At 38.0% G+C, this 16,444-nt stretch overlaps 1 protein-coding gene across 2 annotated transcripts in view; it reads left to right on the top strand.

Annotated features, from left to right (window-relative positions):
* Positions 1-16,444, top strand: part of spock2 (SPARC (osteonectin), cwcv and kazal like domains proteoglycan 2) — a 45,152-nt gene that overhangs the window by 23,021 nt on the left and 5,687 nt on the right. For both annotated transcript variants that reach the window (XM_028469554.1, XM_028469553.1), the window contains 5 exons: positions 8,084-8,198; positions 8,519-8,624; positions 12,043-12,151; positions 12,255-12,392; positions 15,555-15,773. In XM_028469554.1, the coding sequence (XP_028325355.1) occupies positions 8,084-8,198; positions 8,519-8,624; positions 12,043-12,151; positions 12,255-12,392; positions 15,555-15,773 (687 nt within the window). The remainder of the gene's footprint in view (positions 1-8,083; positions 8,199-8,518; positions 8,625-12,042; positions 12,152-12,254; positions 12,393-15,554; positions 15,774-16,444) is intronic.

Genomic DNA, 16,444 nt, shown 5'->3' with positions numbered 1-16,444 from the left:
AGAGGAAGATGAAAAGACACTTTTATGCTCGTACCGTCGACGAATAAGAAGCTTTTATCACAAATGAGGCACAATTAGCCTTTTAAATAGCCTGCATAATAACCCACATCACCCCAAACTACAGAAGAAGATTTTTAGACGGGTGCATTTAACATCTCAGCACAACATGTGAACTGACCCCACCTTTTATGGATATGCATTATATATAGATACATAATAATGTCACCATTCATTATCCCACGGCACAAAGTGTGGAAGGGGGATATAGGTTTGAGTTCGGTCCGTTCACCCCTACGAGTTATAGGGGACAGCTTTTCCCTGAAACTGTTTAAGATATGATAGCCAAATTCAGTGTGTGGATTCAGGGTATCGATACCTTGATGGAGCTCGAAAATGAGAAACGCGCAATAATTTTTTCCGGAGTTATTGCCCTTGTTTCATTTTTTTTTTACTCTGACAGCTTTTCACAGAAACTGTTTAAGATACGATGACCAAATTCGGTGTGTGGCTTCAGGGTATCAATATCTTGATAGAGTTCGAAAATAAGAAGTGAAAAAGTGTTAAAGGATGTAAAGTCTATAACAAATGTTTCTAATAAGTCATTTGTGAATACCAGAGAACCACATAAGTGAGCATGAGAAATTAAAAGAAAATATGTAATGAAAATAAAATGTAAATGTTAACTAACTTAAAGACAAGCAACGTGAAATTAACAGTAAATATTCCATGTGTTGACTTATATATGAACTGTAAGTATATTAAATAAACACGTGCTTCATTTACTCATTTATGTTTTCATTTAGGCTGTATTATAAGGTAGGAATTAGGGCTGGGCGATATGTCGAGATTCAAGATGTATCAAGTTTTCTATTTTGGCAATATAGAAAACTACAATATTGCCTATATATATATATATATGTATATATTATAGGTATTTTGTATCAAAATGCTAGTTTTAGGAGTCGCTGCTTTTACTTCTCAGAACATGTAAAGCTCAGTTACTGTAGATGGATCAATGAGTGCGTCCTAACCCGGCCTGGGTTCCCCATAACAAGCCACACTACAGAACCCACTCACACGTGCTGTCCCTTACAGGAGAAAAAGCCAAAAGTGGCACATATTGTGCAGCTGTTTGTTAATAAATGTGTCTGTGTAGCATTTTTCATCAACAATTTTAACCCAGAATTGTCTTTCTGTTCAAGACTTCATTTGAAATAAAATGATCAACATTGATATCGTACATCAGCATTTTGAGAAAAAATATTGAGATATGAGTTTTGGTTCATATCGCCCAGCCCTAGTAGGAATGTTCACAGGATTTCAATGTTAATAAAGGTCAGCCTACCAGATTCTAATCACATAATTGTGTTTAGTCAGTGGTTGACAAGTGACTGTTTTTGATTTCCTGTACGCTTGTCTTAAAATATACGGGATACTGGAGCTTGGTTGGGGTGGTGGGACGGCTCGTAGTGGTCCCCAGAAATTTCCCTTATTTTCAAATCCAAAAGTTGACAGGTATGATTAGGAGTGTGATGGCAGACATTCTGCTGCGTTAAGTACATCATTTTAATGTTCCACATATTAAACCATTTGAAATCTGTGTTATTTACATTTCGAAAAAGTTGATTTACTCACAAAACAGAGATGTTTAAGTGATTTCTCCATTTCCGGAAGGTTTCCCCACACAACGGAGTTTATCAATCAAATATAATATAATTTACATTATTCTGTCCTTTACTATAGTGTCTAGAATGAAACAGATCCATTTGTGCCAAAAAAAAATGTACATAAGTGTTTGTGATGTGCTGAGGAGAAGCGAGTCAGGAAGTCAATGACTCTTCCTCTGCTTGTTCACCTTGCCGTTTTTTACTGCTGTATATCATATCTTTACAATACCATTTGAGTTATAGTGCATCAAAAACCAGATGCTCTAGAGCTGAAGTGTTTCCAAAAGTACTTTGTGAACACAAACGGATCCAAATCAAGGTGCCATTCTAGTCGAGTCCAGCGCTATCCTCATGTGAAAGTAACCAAAGAAGGAGATAATTTAAGAAATGAGGTGTCGTCGAGCGCCTCCCATGGTGCAGTGCTAGTTTCACATATGACACATGGCATAAAAACTATTTTGCGTAACGTTTAAAGACGTAGTTTTTGGTTATTGTCACTAAAGTTGTTCATTCCTACACTTTTTCTCCTGATTGCTTCAGTTATTTGTTTCCCATTTATTTTATTTGGTCCTTTCTTTTTCTCCTATTTGAGGGCTGTCATATCTTTATTATTGTTTATTCTATTATTTTATTATTATTAAATGTTATCATCCAAACCAGCGTTTGCTTGGCTAACTCAGCTGTTGGAAATCTCTTTTTATTTAAAGTAGAATAACTACCGAGCCTTAAGTGGTGTTTTTGCATTAGAGTTGTGTTAAACATTGTTTTAAACCTCCTTTAACTCATCCACTATGGCAACGTCGATACTGTGCATGACATGCTGAATGTTGAAGATTTGCCGTTGAGAGCTAAATTGAATGAAAAGTCACACGATCCTACTCTGGCCTTGGCTTTTGTGAAACCGAAGAAAAGTTTTAAATGCTGGCCTCAGGTTGTCACACGAATGATGTTTCTTTTGCTTTCATTTTTATGATACCCAGCGTGAAGCACTTTATCTGTTTGACTTTTTACACTTTGGCACCAGTGTGCCGTCTCTCCACATTGATCTGTCTTCGTTTACGAGTGGCTTGATGAAGCAAAAGAGCAGAAAAGAGGCGATTTGTCCCGGAGAGACATCACTAAATCAGTGTGAAGTCTTCACTGCCTGCAGGCCTTCATTTCTCAGGCAAAAACTTACTGTCAACACTGCTAGCACCCAGGCGCTCGACACCCAAAACAGACTGAGGTGGAAATTAGCATTCAAGCACCGCAGTTGGACTCCACTTGAGTCGACTGTGTGCGGAGTGAGGAAGAGGTCAGGGTAATTTGCAGCTAATTTCTGCAGTCGATTCATCCGTCTGGTGACTGACTGAAAGTCTTTGCCCACTGAAACAAGGCAACGCCTGTAATTTGGGCTTGTTAAGACAAACAAGCGAATTAGGACACAAACAGACACGCAAAAGTGGTTGTGTAAGGAGCTAACAAAAGAAACAAATGCTTAAGTACAGACAGTCAAGTGCACGACTGCACGTTGGCTCTTCAGATGCTAATTTGTCCACAAACACAAGCAGTATACTCATTAGGGGTGTTGAAAAAATCGATTTGGTGATATATCGCGTTATTACGTCGCGCAACTCTTGGATCAATTCTAAATGCATCCGTATCATTTTTTTTATTGAAAATTATTATTAATAATAATAATAATAATAATAATTACTTTTTAAAAAAGTTTATTTATTTTTTAACCTTTATTTAACCAGGAAAGTCTTTTCTACAGCAGGAGACATTGTAACTGTACAAAGAAGTGCGCTGAAACCTGGGCATGTTGACCAGCTTGTGTTTTTCAACAAAATCTGAAAAGAAAAGTACTAACTTTCTGCATTTATTTGTTATTCTAGACCTCAGTTAAGCTGCACTAAAGTCAAAGTTGGTTTAAAAGCCACATGTATGTTATTTTTCATTTTAAGTTGTTGGCACATGGCATGTTAAAGCCAATGTTTTGAGTGTAAAATATGCCAATAAAATATATTTCATACATAATGTTCTCATGAAGGTGAACACATTCACAGATTAGTTGTTTCTTAAGTCCTATATACATATATATATATATATATATGTGAAAATCGCAATAATTGCCTTATACTTTCACCAGATGCCTGGCAATACACACCCCTAATACTCATGCTGGATTCTTGTTCAGTTTGTTTTAGTCAGTGGTTCTCAAATGGGGGTCCTCAAACTGTAGCTTAGGGGTCTGTCACATAATTTCCTAAAAAGATTTAGTTTGTTTAGTATCATTACAAAAGTGTGCAGGCTATAGATACTGGACATGATACACATGATTGTCTTGATGGCTGTAAAATCATGCAAAATCAATTTCTTTTTTTTCCTAAATAATTGTGAACATATATTTAATATTGATTGGTAATTCACATATGTTACTAGTACAGCTACACTTTAAGGTAATTTCTACTACAGAGATCTTTAAAAAAACTAGTAGAATTGTTAAAAGATATAGACAATTTCAATGGAATTTCAGTCTGTATAACTGACTGATCTGTGAAAAATTCTTTCCCTGAATCCTAAAAGTTGGAAAATCCCTGGTTAAAGTGACTGTTTGGTCTACAGCTCAAAAAACTGTGCAGTTTTTTAATGTGGGATTTTTTTACCTGGTTTATCACGTTGAAATAATATTTTAGTTCCACAGTAAATAGAAAAAAGTGGAAATCAGCCTTAGAACACAGATTGCAAACTGGGGTCTGGGGACCGCAAGGGGGTCTGCCAGCTATAGGCCAGTGCTTGGCAACATGATTAGATTTTTTTATTAATAAAAAAATATGGTGTAGTTTGGTTAAAATGGCACAAGTAAACTTGCTGTGAAATAATCATTCAAAACCAAAAATGTACCACAATTAAGCAAATACGGTGGATATAGATTTAGATCTACCCACGTTCTGAAGACATGCAAACCATCATTTTGGGAATGAGGAATTCACAAGTTGTGATAATTATTTCTCTGAAAATACATGTTGTTTTGATTTGAATGAGAATACTCAAATGTTCTTTATATTAAACTAGCTGTTACACATACAGTATAACCTGTTTAGTGCCTCACAGTTACAAGGTCATTGGTTCTAGCTCCTTTCTTTTTTTCAGGTGAGTTTGCGGGTGCTCCATTTGTTTGCACGTCACTTCTTTTTACCTCATTGTTTGAAAGCCCTTAGATATCTTTAGTGCTTCAATTAGTTAACTAATTAAAAATTAAAATAAAATGACCTTTTTCCATTCTAATGTTGACAGGAACCATTATTTCTGATTAATAGCTATGGAGCCAAAGCTATTGACCAGTTTAATGTATCCCAGGTATTTTTTTTGCTCGATCAATCTAAATCTAACAAGTTGCTATCACTAGTAGCACTGATTTATTTGATAAATTCTCGAAAAGATAATTTGCATCCTTAGCTTTGAGGTAAAGAAGAACATCGACGAAGCAATTTTTACCCAGTGGTTGACGAAGCATTGATGACAGTGTTCTCAGGGTGGATAAGAGGGCTGATGGTAATAATTTGGCCTGAGCTCTGCTACTGTTACCCTCAATCTGCAGGGATAAACGTCATGCAGCTCTGTATTGGATTAGATTAAAGCAGTAGGGACCTAATTATGAGCGGTTTTACTGCTGCTAGCATTAGCGAGGCTTAAGAAGATAATTTGAGTAGGTGTACGGAGTCGGATTTTCAACTTCCTGCAAAGAGGGGAAATGATGATAGAGCTGGTGTAGACCACTGATGAAATCTGAGATGTTTGAAGGCAGTGGAAAACAAAGAAGTGGGAAAAGATAGATGTAAAGTGGGCCGAAGCAACGTGATTGCACCGCGGGGTTCTCAGTAGCAGCGAGGAGAGAGTTCTCACTGAGAGACAACAGATTGAGCTGCAAATCACAGCCAACCGAGAAATGATTCCCAGACCACGGAGGGAGGCTGTTGCTATGGAAACGTCGTCATCTCAGGCGCTACTTTAATCCGTGGAAGCCTGTTAAGTTAACATGAGGCTCAGGCAGCCACCTTATGCTTCTGCACTCACAACACAACAGTGTGCCAGCATTGTAGCCTCGCACCGCCGACAAAATGTATTTACAAATGTTTTGCCATTAGAAGACTGCATGTGCACTGGTGCAACTTTATTTATGAGGTGCAACACATTGGCTTTAATGTCTGATTTTCTTTATGAGATAAAACGGGGAAATATGTTCAATATTCAGACAAACGAGCAACACTTCTCTACCGATAAATAAAATTGATATTTGGTCTTTATGTGAGAATCAAAACCTCACTGTTTGTTCTCCAGCAGCTTAGCTGTTAGTTATACAACTGGCTCAGCCTTGACAGGAGAGTGTATTGTTTTGGATTTGCATCTCAAATCAGATATCTGTCAGTTTGCCCCAAAAATCCTGTGATGCAGGCAGCATTAATGTGTTCAGTCAGCAGAGTGGACAAGAGAGAATATCCTACGCCATCGTGCTACATTATGATAATGCCATAGCACAGGATAAAGTGAGAGCAGGACATGAATGACATGAGTAATTTACACGTACCTGGAGAGCAATGTGTGTTGATTGACAGGTGGGATTGAGAACAGAGGTATAACAGGAACAGCTTTGACATAAGAGTGCGTGTGTGTGTGTGTGTGTGTGTGTGGTTCTGATACATGGTGGAGATAATGAATGGAGCAAAGCGAACAAGCTATCAAGGCTTTGAAATCCATCAGAAGATGCATTTTTATCCTCAGTCGGCATTTATGTATTTATTTGTTTGTTTGTCTGTTAGAAGGATTACGTCAAAAGTACTTAACAGATTTTGAATATATTTTAACCAAAGATAGACCTGAAAGGGATGGGCAACTCTATCACAGTGGGAGGCCTCAAAAATAATAATAATAATGATAATAGATCAAATTTGATGTGATTGTATTTGATCCGTCAGTTTATATTCATTTTGTGTGTTTTTGGAGTCATTATGTGTGTTCTTGTTGTAATATTGTGTATTTTCTGAATTTATATTGTCGATTTGTGCATTTTTGGGGTCACTTTCTGTATTTTTGTTGTTGTTGTCTTTATTTTCTTGTCATTTTGTGTAATTTTGTTGACAGTTTGTGTGTCTTTGGAGATCTTCTGTAATGTGCTTTTTTTTGTGTGTGTTTTTCATTTTGTGTTTCATGAGTCATTTTGCTGTGTTTTGGTAGTTATTTTGTGTTTTATGTTGGGCTTTATATTCCTTTCAACTTCTAAAAATAAAAATTTTGGGGATTTGTTTTGGGGGCCGCACAATATTAGACTGAGGGCCACATGTGGCCCCTGGGCCACCAATTGCCTATGTCTGCCTTACACCATGGAAGATAACATTCAATTTTGGAGGGGATCTAGATCAGTATACTGATTCTATATCACTTTCAATAATCAAAAAATTCCTGTTGGCAAAATTTCCAAAATTTATATTTTCGTTGGTAATCGACCAATCCTTCTGAAATTGTACACAATTATGTCGAGTTGGTTACTAAATTACCCCATTGCGATTTTCCAACTCTGCAGTTTCGTAGTAGACAATGAAGCAGAGAAGAAGAGCTCTTCTAAGGGGACCTTTACTCCCCTTTAACGCTCTTCTTCTCTGCTTCATTGTCTATTACTAAAGTTGGAACTATCGCCCCCTGTGGTCACAGATTTTTTTTCAAGTCACAACTGTTTTTATCCTCTTTTGGTAAACAAACGAGCGTTACATCTGCATCTTTAACTTTTCCTGATTTTTTAGAACAACCTAAAGCAGCACAAGTTGGCATTTTGACTGAAAAATCATCATTTACAGGCAGTGGGGCCGTGTGACGTCATCGGTCACGTGATTCCAAGATGGTGGAACACAGGCTTTAAACTGTAAAGTCGTCCCATTTTCAAAAAGCAATGCCACGAATATGGGGCATAATAATGTGTTTTGTTAGGCTTACAGTATATCTTGTAATAAGTACATTTCAAAGATTTTAGGCAGTGGAGGATCCCTTTAATGTGTGAATGATCAGGATTACTGAACCAGATAATTGCCGATATATGGTAAAGAAGATATTTGGAGCTTGGTTTGCGCTCTCTGAGTGCTCTTGTTCTCAGTCAGTCATTTAACAACACTTTTTAATAACTGTTTTATTCATTTAATTTGTAAAATATTTGTAGCAGACACTGTTCCTTTTAGGTTTAGTTCTGATTTGCTTGTTTTTTTTGCCTTTGCACATACCATGTGAGAACGGAGTGAGGATGGGTTTGTTAATATGGTGTCATATTAACCATCTAATTCATTCATTTCCATGGGAAAAAATGTATGACAAACAAGCCACTTGTCCAGGGTGGCTTTCCTTGTGGGAGGTGCAGATTAATCAGTTTTCTCCGGCTTCTTTTCCAGACGTAGACACCACCAAGGACCCTTGCCAAAAGGTTAAGTGCAGCCGACAAAAGGTGTGTATCGCCCAGGGCTATCAGAGAGCCGTGTGTGTCAACCGCAAGAAACTGGAACACAGGTGAGAGAACTTCTTGTCAGCGAATATGTAATTCCCCAAAACATAAAAAAACAGAATTAAATATTCTATTTGTACATGCCAGCATGGGTTCCACATAAATGTCTTTACACTCAAAGCTTCTCTGAATTTCACAGCTGGCCGCAGAGGGAGTAATAACCCTAGTTTGTGTAGCAAAGTTGTACAACCGCCTGCTGTTTAATGTTAAACTATTACATTCATACAACCTGGGTGAAGGCGGGTTTAACACAGCTGGGGTTGTGTTAACTGAATGGAGGCTGAAGTGCGAGTGTGTGTGTGTGTGTGTGTCCAATGTCCTGCAGGCTGAAGCAGCCGACCCTCAGGTCACCTGATGGCAACTGTCAGCCATGTCCGATCTCATCCACCGGGCCAGTGTGTGGATCCGACGGACACAACTACGCCTCAAAGGTACACCGGGAAAAATGACACATCTCAAGGATTGTTGTCTGGTTCTGTATTAGGTCATAGTTTCACAATATCATCACATCTCATTTACAAAATCATCTCAAAGTGTAATTATGTCTTCATATTTGAGCTGCGAAGGCTTTCCAAAGGGTGTAGACGTTGATGCACGTGCCTGGGTTCAATAATTTGGCTAAAATATCAAGAATTGTCCTCAACTGACTCCTCGTCGTCACATCAAAGGACTCAGTAGAAGGGAAACTGCAGAATCCCCCCCTTTATCCTTGTGCTTTAATGCTTTACATCTCCAGTAAGCAACGGGTGGTGATTATGGTTAGTCTTACATATCCTGGCCCTCTTTAGGGTCTGATGTGAGTAAGAAACACCTTACTTCATATGTACAGAAGTACATGTAACATAAACCAGTGTTTTTAAACTAGGGGTGTCAAACTCATTTTAGTTCAGGGGCCAAATATGGAGCAGTTTGATCTCAAGTGGGCCACATTTTTTTGCGAGAAAACGAGTAATTTCTATGTAGGAAACCGACAATATCCAAGCAATAAGTGATAGATATCAGTCCCAACAGGATCTCTACTTTACGCGATTTTGTGACCAATTTATATTTAATTGAGGGAAATATGTCATAATTCAAGGAAAATTCATAGATTTTGTGGGAATTTGGATTTTTTTCTCAACAGTTTAACATTGGACCCCGATGAAGGTCCTCTGAGCAAAAAGCTTGGGAAATTAATTATTTTTACTTGCACTGATCCAAGTGTTCAGACAGATACTCTTTAAGCTCTGGCACCTTGGCAGATTTGGTTGCGAGTGCAGTGATTTTACTTCTGAACAACTTTAAAAATGGCTGCCATCATGTGACATAAGCACCAGGAAAACTGTGAGTCCCTGCAAATATTGTTGAGTTTCATTCACACAATGATTCATGTATTCTCCGTCATTTTTATTTTCTCCTGCGGGCTGAATTGGATCCTCCATAGGGCCAAATTTGCCCTCCATGTCATGAGTTCGACACATGTTTTATACCTTTTGTGAGATATCGCAAAATTCTGCACATTTTCCCGCCCAGTTTCACGAAGTTCTTAATATTGACGTGAAATTGACTTTGCTTAATTTTCCATGCGAGGCAAATTGATTTCCTTACGTGCTGTGTGACATATTTTTGTCCGTATTGCCCGTCACACAATGCATTTTATCACCTTAACCATAACCCAAACCCTGAATGAAACGTAATAACATGCATTTACACAAAGTAATTCCAATCAAAATTACACTGGGTTTGAAAGTGAAACTTTTATTTTCGTAAGAGGGTGTGAGATTGTGTTTATTTATTACACACCGTAGTCCTATTATGCTACTTACTGCCATCTATTGACATATAGGTGTATTGCATTACAAAATCAAACCGGATGACGGGGACACCAAGATGCTAGAGTACATTTTTTTTTTAAATAGCTCAAGATTGTCGCACAAGAAATCATGTTAAGTTGTCTTTCACTAAAGTGGATAATGTACGGGTGGCTGAGAAGTGCAAAAGACATTTAGAAATACCACACGTTTACAAATTATTGCAACACTTTTACAAAGCCACAACAAATTTACAATTTTGAAAACAAATACACATAATTATCTAAAAAAAAAATACAAATAGCAAAACACTTGTTGAGACAGATTTACAAAGGCACATTGTAATTTTAAAAGTGTTTCAATATTCGTTTCATTTGTTTTGACCATTTGTAAAAGTGTTGCAGTCATTTGTAAATGTGTTGTGGACATTTGTTAATTTGTTACGGTTGTTAATGTATTGTGTAAAATCACAACGGAAATGGGGGATTATTTTCAAAATAAAATACTCCGTGTTCAAGGCAGTAATTCCATCCATTGACGGAGGTTACCCTTGACAGAGGGTCTGAAATCGGTTATGAGCATGCGCACTACCGGAAAATGAATTTATGCTACTTCCGCTTAGCTTTTTTCTACTTCCGCCGTGCTGAGATAAAAAATTCAATTTCAAAGCTAAGGTTCAAAGCTAATGTTATTTGACGAGTGCTGAATGGCTCCTTTTCTTGTACAAAAATGTACAACTGCTCAATATACGAGGCAGGAGAGGTTCCAACGCCACAAAGAAATGATAGACAAGTTAATCTTCTTCATGGTGAAGGGCACGCCATCACCAGACATCGACAAGAAGGAGCTCAGGAGCATAATTATAATAAAACTATATACGAAAATAAATAATTTATTTTCCAAAAAAACATGATTATAATATACATTGCAGTAAAAAACAGTTAACCTAATGTAACTTTATTTTTTAAAATCAGTATAACCCAGTACGGGTACATCTCAGTACGTAGCATTCACGTACGTGGTCAAAACAAGTGAACAAATATGGAAACACTTTTACTTTGACAATGTGCCTTTGTAAATCTGGCTCAACATTTGTAAAAGTGTTTCGCCATTTGTATTTATTTTTTGATAATTATGAATATTTGTTTTCAAAATTGTAGTTTTGTTGTGGCTTTTGTAAAAGTGTTGCAATAATTGGTAAATGTGTTCTTCACTTCTCAGCCACCGTAATAATGGGTTGTCTTGGATGTTACTGTTCGATTGGGTTTTCGTGCACCTGAGAGAAAATCCATATAGTGAAACAGCACACATTTACCTTGTTTTTCACTTTATAAACCCAATGAACAAAAAATGATAATAATTTCTACTTTAGCCGCCAGCATCTGCCCTAATTAACTAGATTTTGGGGAACAATGTCTAAGGATTTTAATAAGGCAAAGACAATCTGATGAAAGAGAGTAAAAATAATCACATTTTTTTTTAGAGAAGTGAATCTCCTAAGAGAATAATACATTTATAATTATTAGCAATAATTGACATAAGTAGCTATTGGCGACTGTGACACTTCATACAAACGTAGGCGACAGGAACAGAGAGTTGTGTTTAATTACGGTGTGGAATTTTACTTACACTGATCTATCTGATGTAGTGCACCGTGCATTCTGCAGAAGGAGGCGCACACACACACACACACACACACACACACACACCTTTCACATCCAGAGCTTGGCTGTGATGAGGCTCCCATGGGAAACACTGAGGCATCAGGCCATGATATAGAGCCGCTGAAGGACCAATTGGTGGCGCGTGGTGACAGAATTCCCTCCATTTATTGGTTAAAGCTTTGTTGCACGGATCACTATATGTGACCTTGTGTGTGAGCAGAGGTCAGGATGTTCTCTCGAGACGAGGCTCCAATTTGTATTGAGTCAGTCGGTAACTTCATGAATATTTGATCAGAGTTGCAGTCATAACTCATTTCAAATCACCTTTGTGTCCCCTTGTCCCCGGTGTGTGTGTGTGTGAGTTAATGATCCTGATGTGTGTATGTGTGTTGCAGTGCAAGCTGGAGCAGCAGGCGTGTCTCACGGGGAAGGATCTCACCCTGAAGTGTTCAGGTCTATGTCCCTGTTCAACTGCTTCTCCTGGATCTAAGGAAAGTAAACAAGGTAAATAAAAATCATTGTTATTTTAAAGATAAATAAATGGAATCTTCCTCTCACTGGTCAGAGCTGTGCTATTTTAGCTTCTCTCCCCCTGTAATTGTGACAGAGAGCTGCACTGGGCAGGACCTGGCTGACCTGGGTGAGCGTCTCAGGGACTGGTTTCAGCTCCTGCAAAACAACGCCAAGCAGAACAACAACAGCAAGCCAGGGGCCAAAGCTGCTGCTGTATCCAGCACCACATCAGGTCAGGGACACAAACCCATGCTATACTACACTACAGGCATGTTTCTGTACTTTAAAGGTCCCATATCATGCTATTTTTCACCCATCTCCATTTGTTCTAAGAACCCCAAAAACATAGTATTTGAGATTTCTTTTCCCAAACTCGCCTGTTTTTCAGAGTTTTAGCCTCTGAAAAGTCGCTTTCTGAGCAACTCTACACAAACAGGCTGATTTGCGGCCTGCATATTCATGAGTGGGCGTGTCTATAGACGGGACACTGACTTCCTCCTCCCCGTACGGTGACATAGGGCTAGAGAACGTAGGGCGGTCGCCGGTACATACATAGACTGTAGAAAATACATACACAGCACTGCTCGAAGGACGCTGAAATGCTCACCTTTGTGGGCATGTCTATATACATGTCAATCACGGCAGAGAGCTTCCCGGAGGCGCGGCTTCTCCAGCTCAGTTGGAACGTGTCATCAAAATGGAGTGAGGTGTTTGGGCTCACCCTGCAGTAAGAAAGGAGCAAATCACCCTCTAACTAATGATTGAGGGAATCAATGAAAAAAACACTTTGGTCATGTGTATGAAGCCCTAATAGCACTTTTATTACGTTTAAAGCACAGAAAAGTCAATTTAGCTTAACATGGGCCATTTAATCACAAGTGACAAAATGTGTTCCAAGCTAAATAAAGACTTAATCCCTCTGTGTGAAACACACACACTGGCACTAGTTTGTGTTGACCAATGAAGAAACTGTATAGATGTGCCTACTAGGGTGGCTCAAAAAACCGTGTTTTCGAGTAAAACACCCTCCCTGGGTGTAATGGCGTTCTTTTTGGGGTAAAAAAGCATGTCCATTTTTATCAGATTTTTTAAAAGATTCTCTAGTGTCCCACACAGCCACTCAAATATGACCATTGTTCATCAAATATGATAATATATGCATGTGGATATCATTTGTTTATTTCAGTTGAAATAACATTTCAATCATGCAAAATGTAAGACATACAGTAGGTGGAATTCAAACATGTGGCACACGTTTTACAACTTTTATTCAGTTTTATCTCTATCATTGTGTTCTGTAATAGTTGTAGTTTTCACAATAAAATAACCCAAATACTTGTTTGCTATACCTACCCACTGTGTGTACTGGTTAGTGCCATCAGGTGATCACTTTCCCATGACTTTGCATCACTGCCATATAAGGTAATAGAACAAAAATTGACTGGTACTGACCCTTTTCTCAGGTTTTCACAAGAGACGAGCAACTGAGGCCAGTGTAATCATACTGAATCATTCTCTCGTAGAGTTGTCAACAAATCCTAATTTCATCATTTTTATGTGAAAACTAATGTAAAAGATTTCATTTTTTTGAAGTAATTTCTAAGAAGAGCGCTCAGAGAACGGCCAGCACCAAATATCCTCTTTGCCAGAAATTGACAGTTATCTGGATCAGTGTGACTGATCATGGTACCAAGATCAATACCATGATCAGTCACACTTCATATCCTCATTAATATTAATACAGTAGGTCCAAATGTATGTTTTTTTCTTCAAGAAATTGCAATGAAATGCACAGTTCGTATCCAATCTGTCCTGAACTCATTGGTGTAATTAAAGAACCAACTTGACATAACTGAGTCAAATTTCATAAAGATCGGTCAGTTATGAACCGAGATATGATTTTTTTTTTATCTTTTTTTGGCTAATGTTGAGAGAGCGTGATTTTTTCATTTTTTGAAACCGATCCAGAATCAATATACAGTATTGATCTGGATCACCTTCAAAATGTAATGAAATCGCCCATGGTGTTAAGGTCTATTTTTGGTTGAAATTTTGTCAAAATCCGTTAAATACGTTTCACGTAATCCTGCTCACAGACCACTTATACACTGGTGAAAATATGACTTTTATTAAAAACTGTTTCAAACATTTGTTGTTTTTCTTTCCCTTACATTTATATTTAAAGTGACATGTTTAATTACTACTGGGCTACAGGAAGTGTTGCTAAGCTATAGAAAGAAAAAAAAAATAGCTTGATAATTCTACCAATATTTCTTAATATTTTTTAGGAATGTACTGTAGATAGAGGAAAAGGGAAAATATGCACATCTGTATTTACTGTGCAAATAAAAGTCCTTTAGATGATAAAATCTCCCTAATTTGTGCCTCATGGCTAAACCGTGGCTGCTTCCTCTGTTTTCTGTAACTCTTGCTGAATGGAGCGTGGGACCATCTGCTGAACTTTACACATTAGAGCACTACACAGCTGCAGGCGGCTGTGTGGGTGGATGGAGAGGCTCGGCGTGAGATTTAGGAACCAGTTGTTTTTACTAATGGCTGATTGGAAATCAATCTAAAGTGTGGGTGAAGCTAAAATAATTCTCAGCTGCTTGAAACCATGGTAACACACACTTTTGACCTTTTCACACTGTTTTAATCTATTGAAATGACAACACAGAGTTCACATTTCGTAATGTGCAGGACTTGGTGTTATTTATTACCTCCACCAATATTATTTTTTTCTGTGAGCAGGATTTACACACATTTTTAATCAAAAATGGACCTTATGGAAGAATCCTTTAAATTGGAGGCGATCTAGATCAATATACTGATTCTGGATCAGTTTGAAAAATGAAAAAAAACGCCATTTTTTACTATAGGCAACATTTCAAAAAGTTATATCTTGGTTTCTTATTGATCAATCTTTATGAAATTTGACTAAGTTATGTTGGATTGGTTCCTCAGTTATTCCTCCAAGGTTTGTCTGGATTGGATATAATAATTTTTATTAGAAATGGGGGTGCCTTTATACATACATTTGGACGTAACATTATTAAAGGGGAATGTATGGCAAAAAGGATATTTGGCCCTTGGTGGAAGAAGGAGGTTTGTTCTTGTTATGTTGGTGTCTTTGGCTAAGTTTATTTAAAAATTCATCTTTTTTTCAATATTTGATATACAATATATTATTTTAATCCCTGAAAATGATATGCTAACTTGTATTTGAGATATCATAAAAGTATCATGCACTTTGTTAAGCTGTCTGTCTGTATACCTTCATGGATGAATAGATGGACAGAATCAATGAGAACTGGCAGAACTGGCATTGAACCCCATTAGCACAGCTGTCCCCCTGATAAGAAATGCATTTGTTTGTGTGCCTTTGTGTTGCCAGTGCTGGACAGGAGCCTGGTGGCCAGCTGCAAAGACTCCATTGGCTGGATGTTTTCCAAGCTGGACACGAATGGCGACTTGTACCTAGACCAGGCCGAGCTGGCCGCCATCAACCTGGACAAGTATGAGATGTGCATCCGACCTTTCTTTAACTCCTGCGACTCCTACAGGGACGGCAAGGTGTCCACAGCTGAATGGTGCCTGTGCTTTTGGAGAGAAAGTGAGTGAATACTTATGGAAACGTGTAGTGACTTGTACTGCTTCATGAGATTGAATAAAGAGTTGATTTTAGAAGTTGTTGGGATTTGTTGTGCTTCTCACACAAAGACTGACTTAGTTATGGCAGGGGTTCTCAACCTTGGGGTCACGAGAAACTGGGAGGGGGTCGCCAGGTGCCTTCAAGAAACTAAGAATAGTTTTTGATGCCAATCGCCCCTTTGAGCCCATTGAGTTCTATGGGAGGTGAAGCACTCAGGATCATTTAGCAGCTTTTTCAGTCAAAATGACAACTTGTGCTGCTTTGGGTTGCTCTGAAAATCAGTAAAAGTTAAAAAAGTCAACGTAAACCTCTTTTGTTTACCGAAATTTGCTAAAAAATCTGTGACCGCGGGGGCGACAGTTCCAACTCTGCTGTTTTCGTAGACCGCATGAAGAAGAGAAGAAGAGCAAAAAATCTGGACTTAAACCATTAAAGCATACCTTCAACCATTTCTGACGAGAACACCGGTTGTTGGTGCAAAATAATTAGTTTTGTTAGACGTAGATCTTCTAATAAGGACATTTCAAAGGTTTTAGACCACATTTGTAAAAACAGTGGATGGTCCCTGTAAGAATTTCATCCCATTTTTGCTACATTACTCCCATTTCTGCCACTTCTCCATCAAATTTCAA

The sequence above is a fragment of the Gouania willdenowi genome, chromosome 15 (assembly GCF_900634775.1).
Source record: "Gouania willdenowi chromosome 15, fGouWil2.1, whole genome shotgun sequence".
NCBI lineage: Eukaryota > Metazoa > Chordata > Actinopteri > Blenniiformes > Gobiesocidae > Gouania > Gouania willdenowi.
Note: the sequence above shows the minus strand (reverse complement) of the source record. Positions and strands in the feature narration are given on the sequence as shown.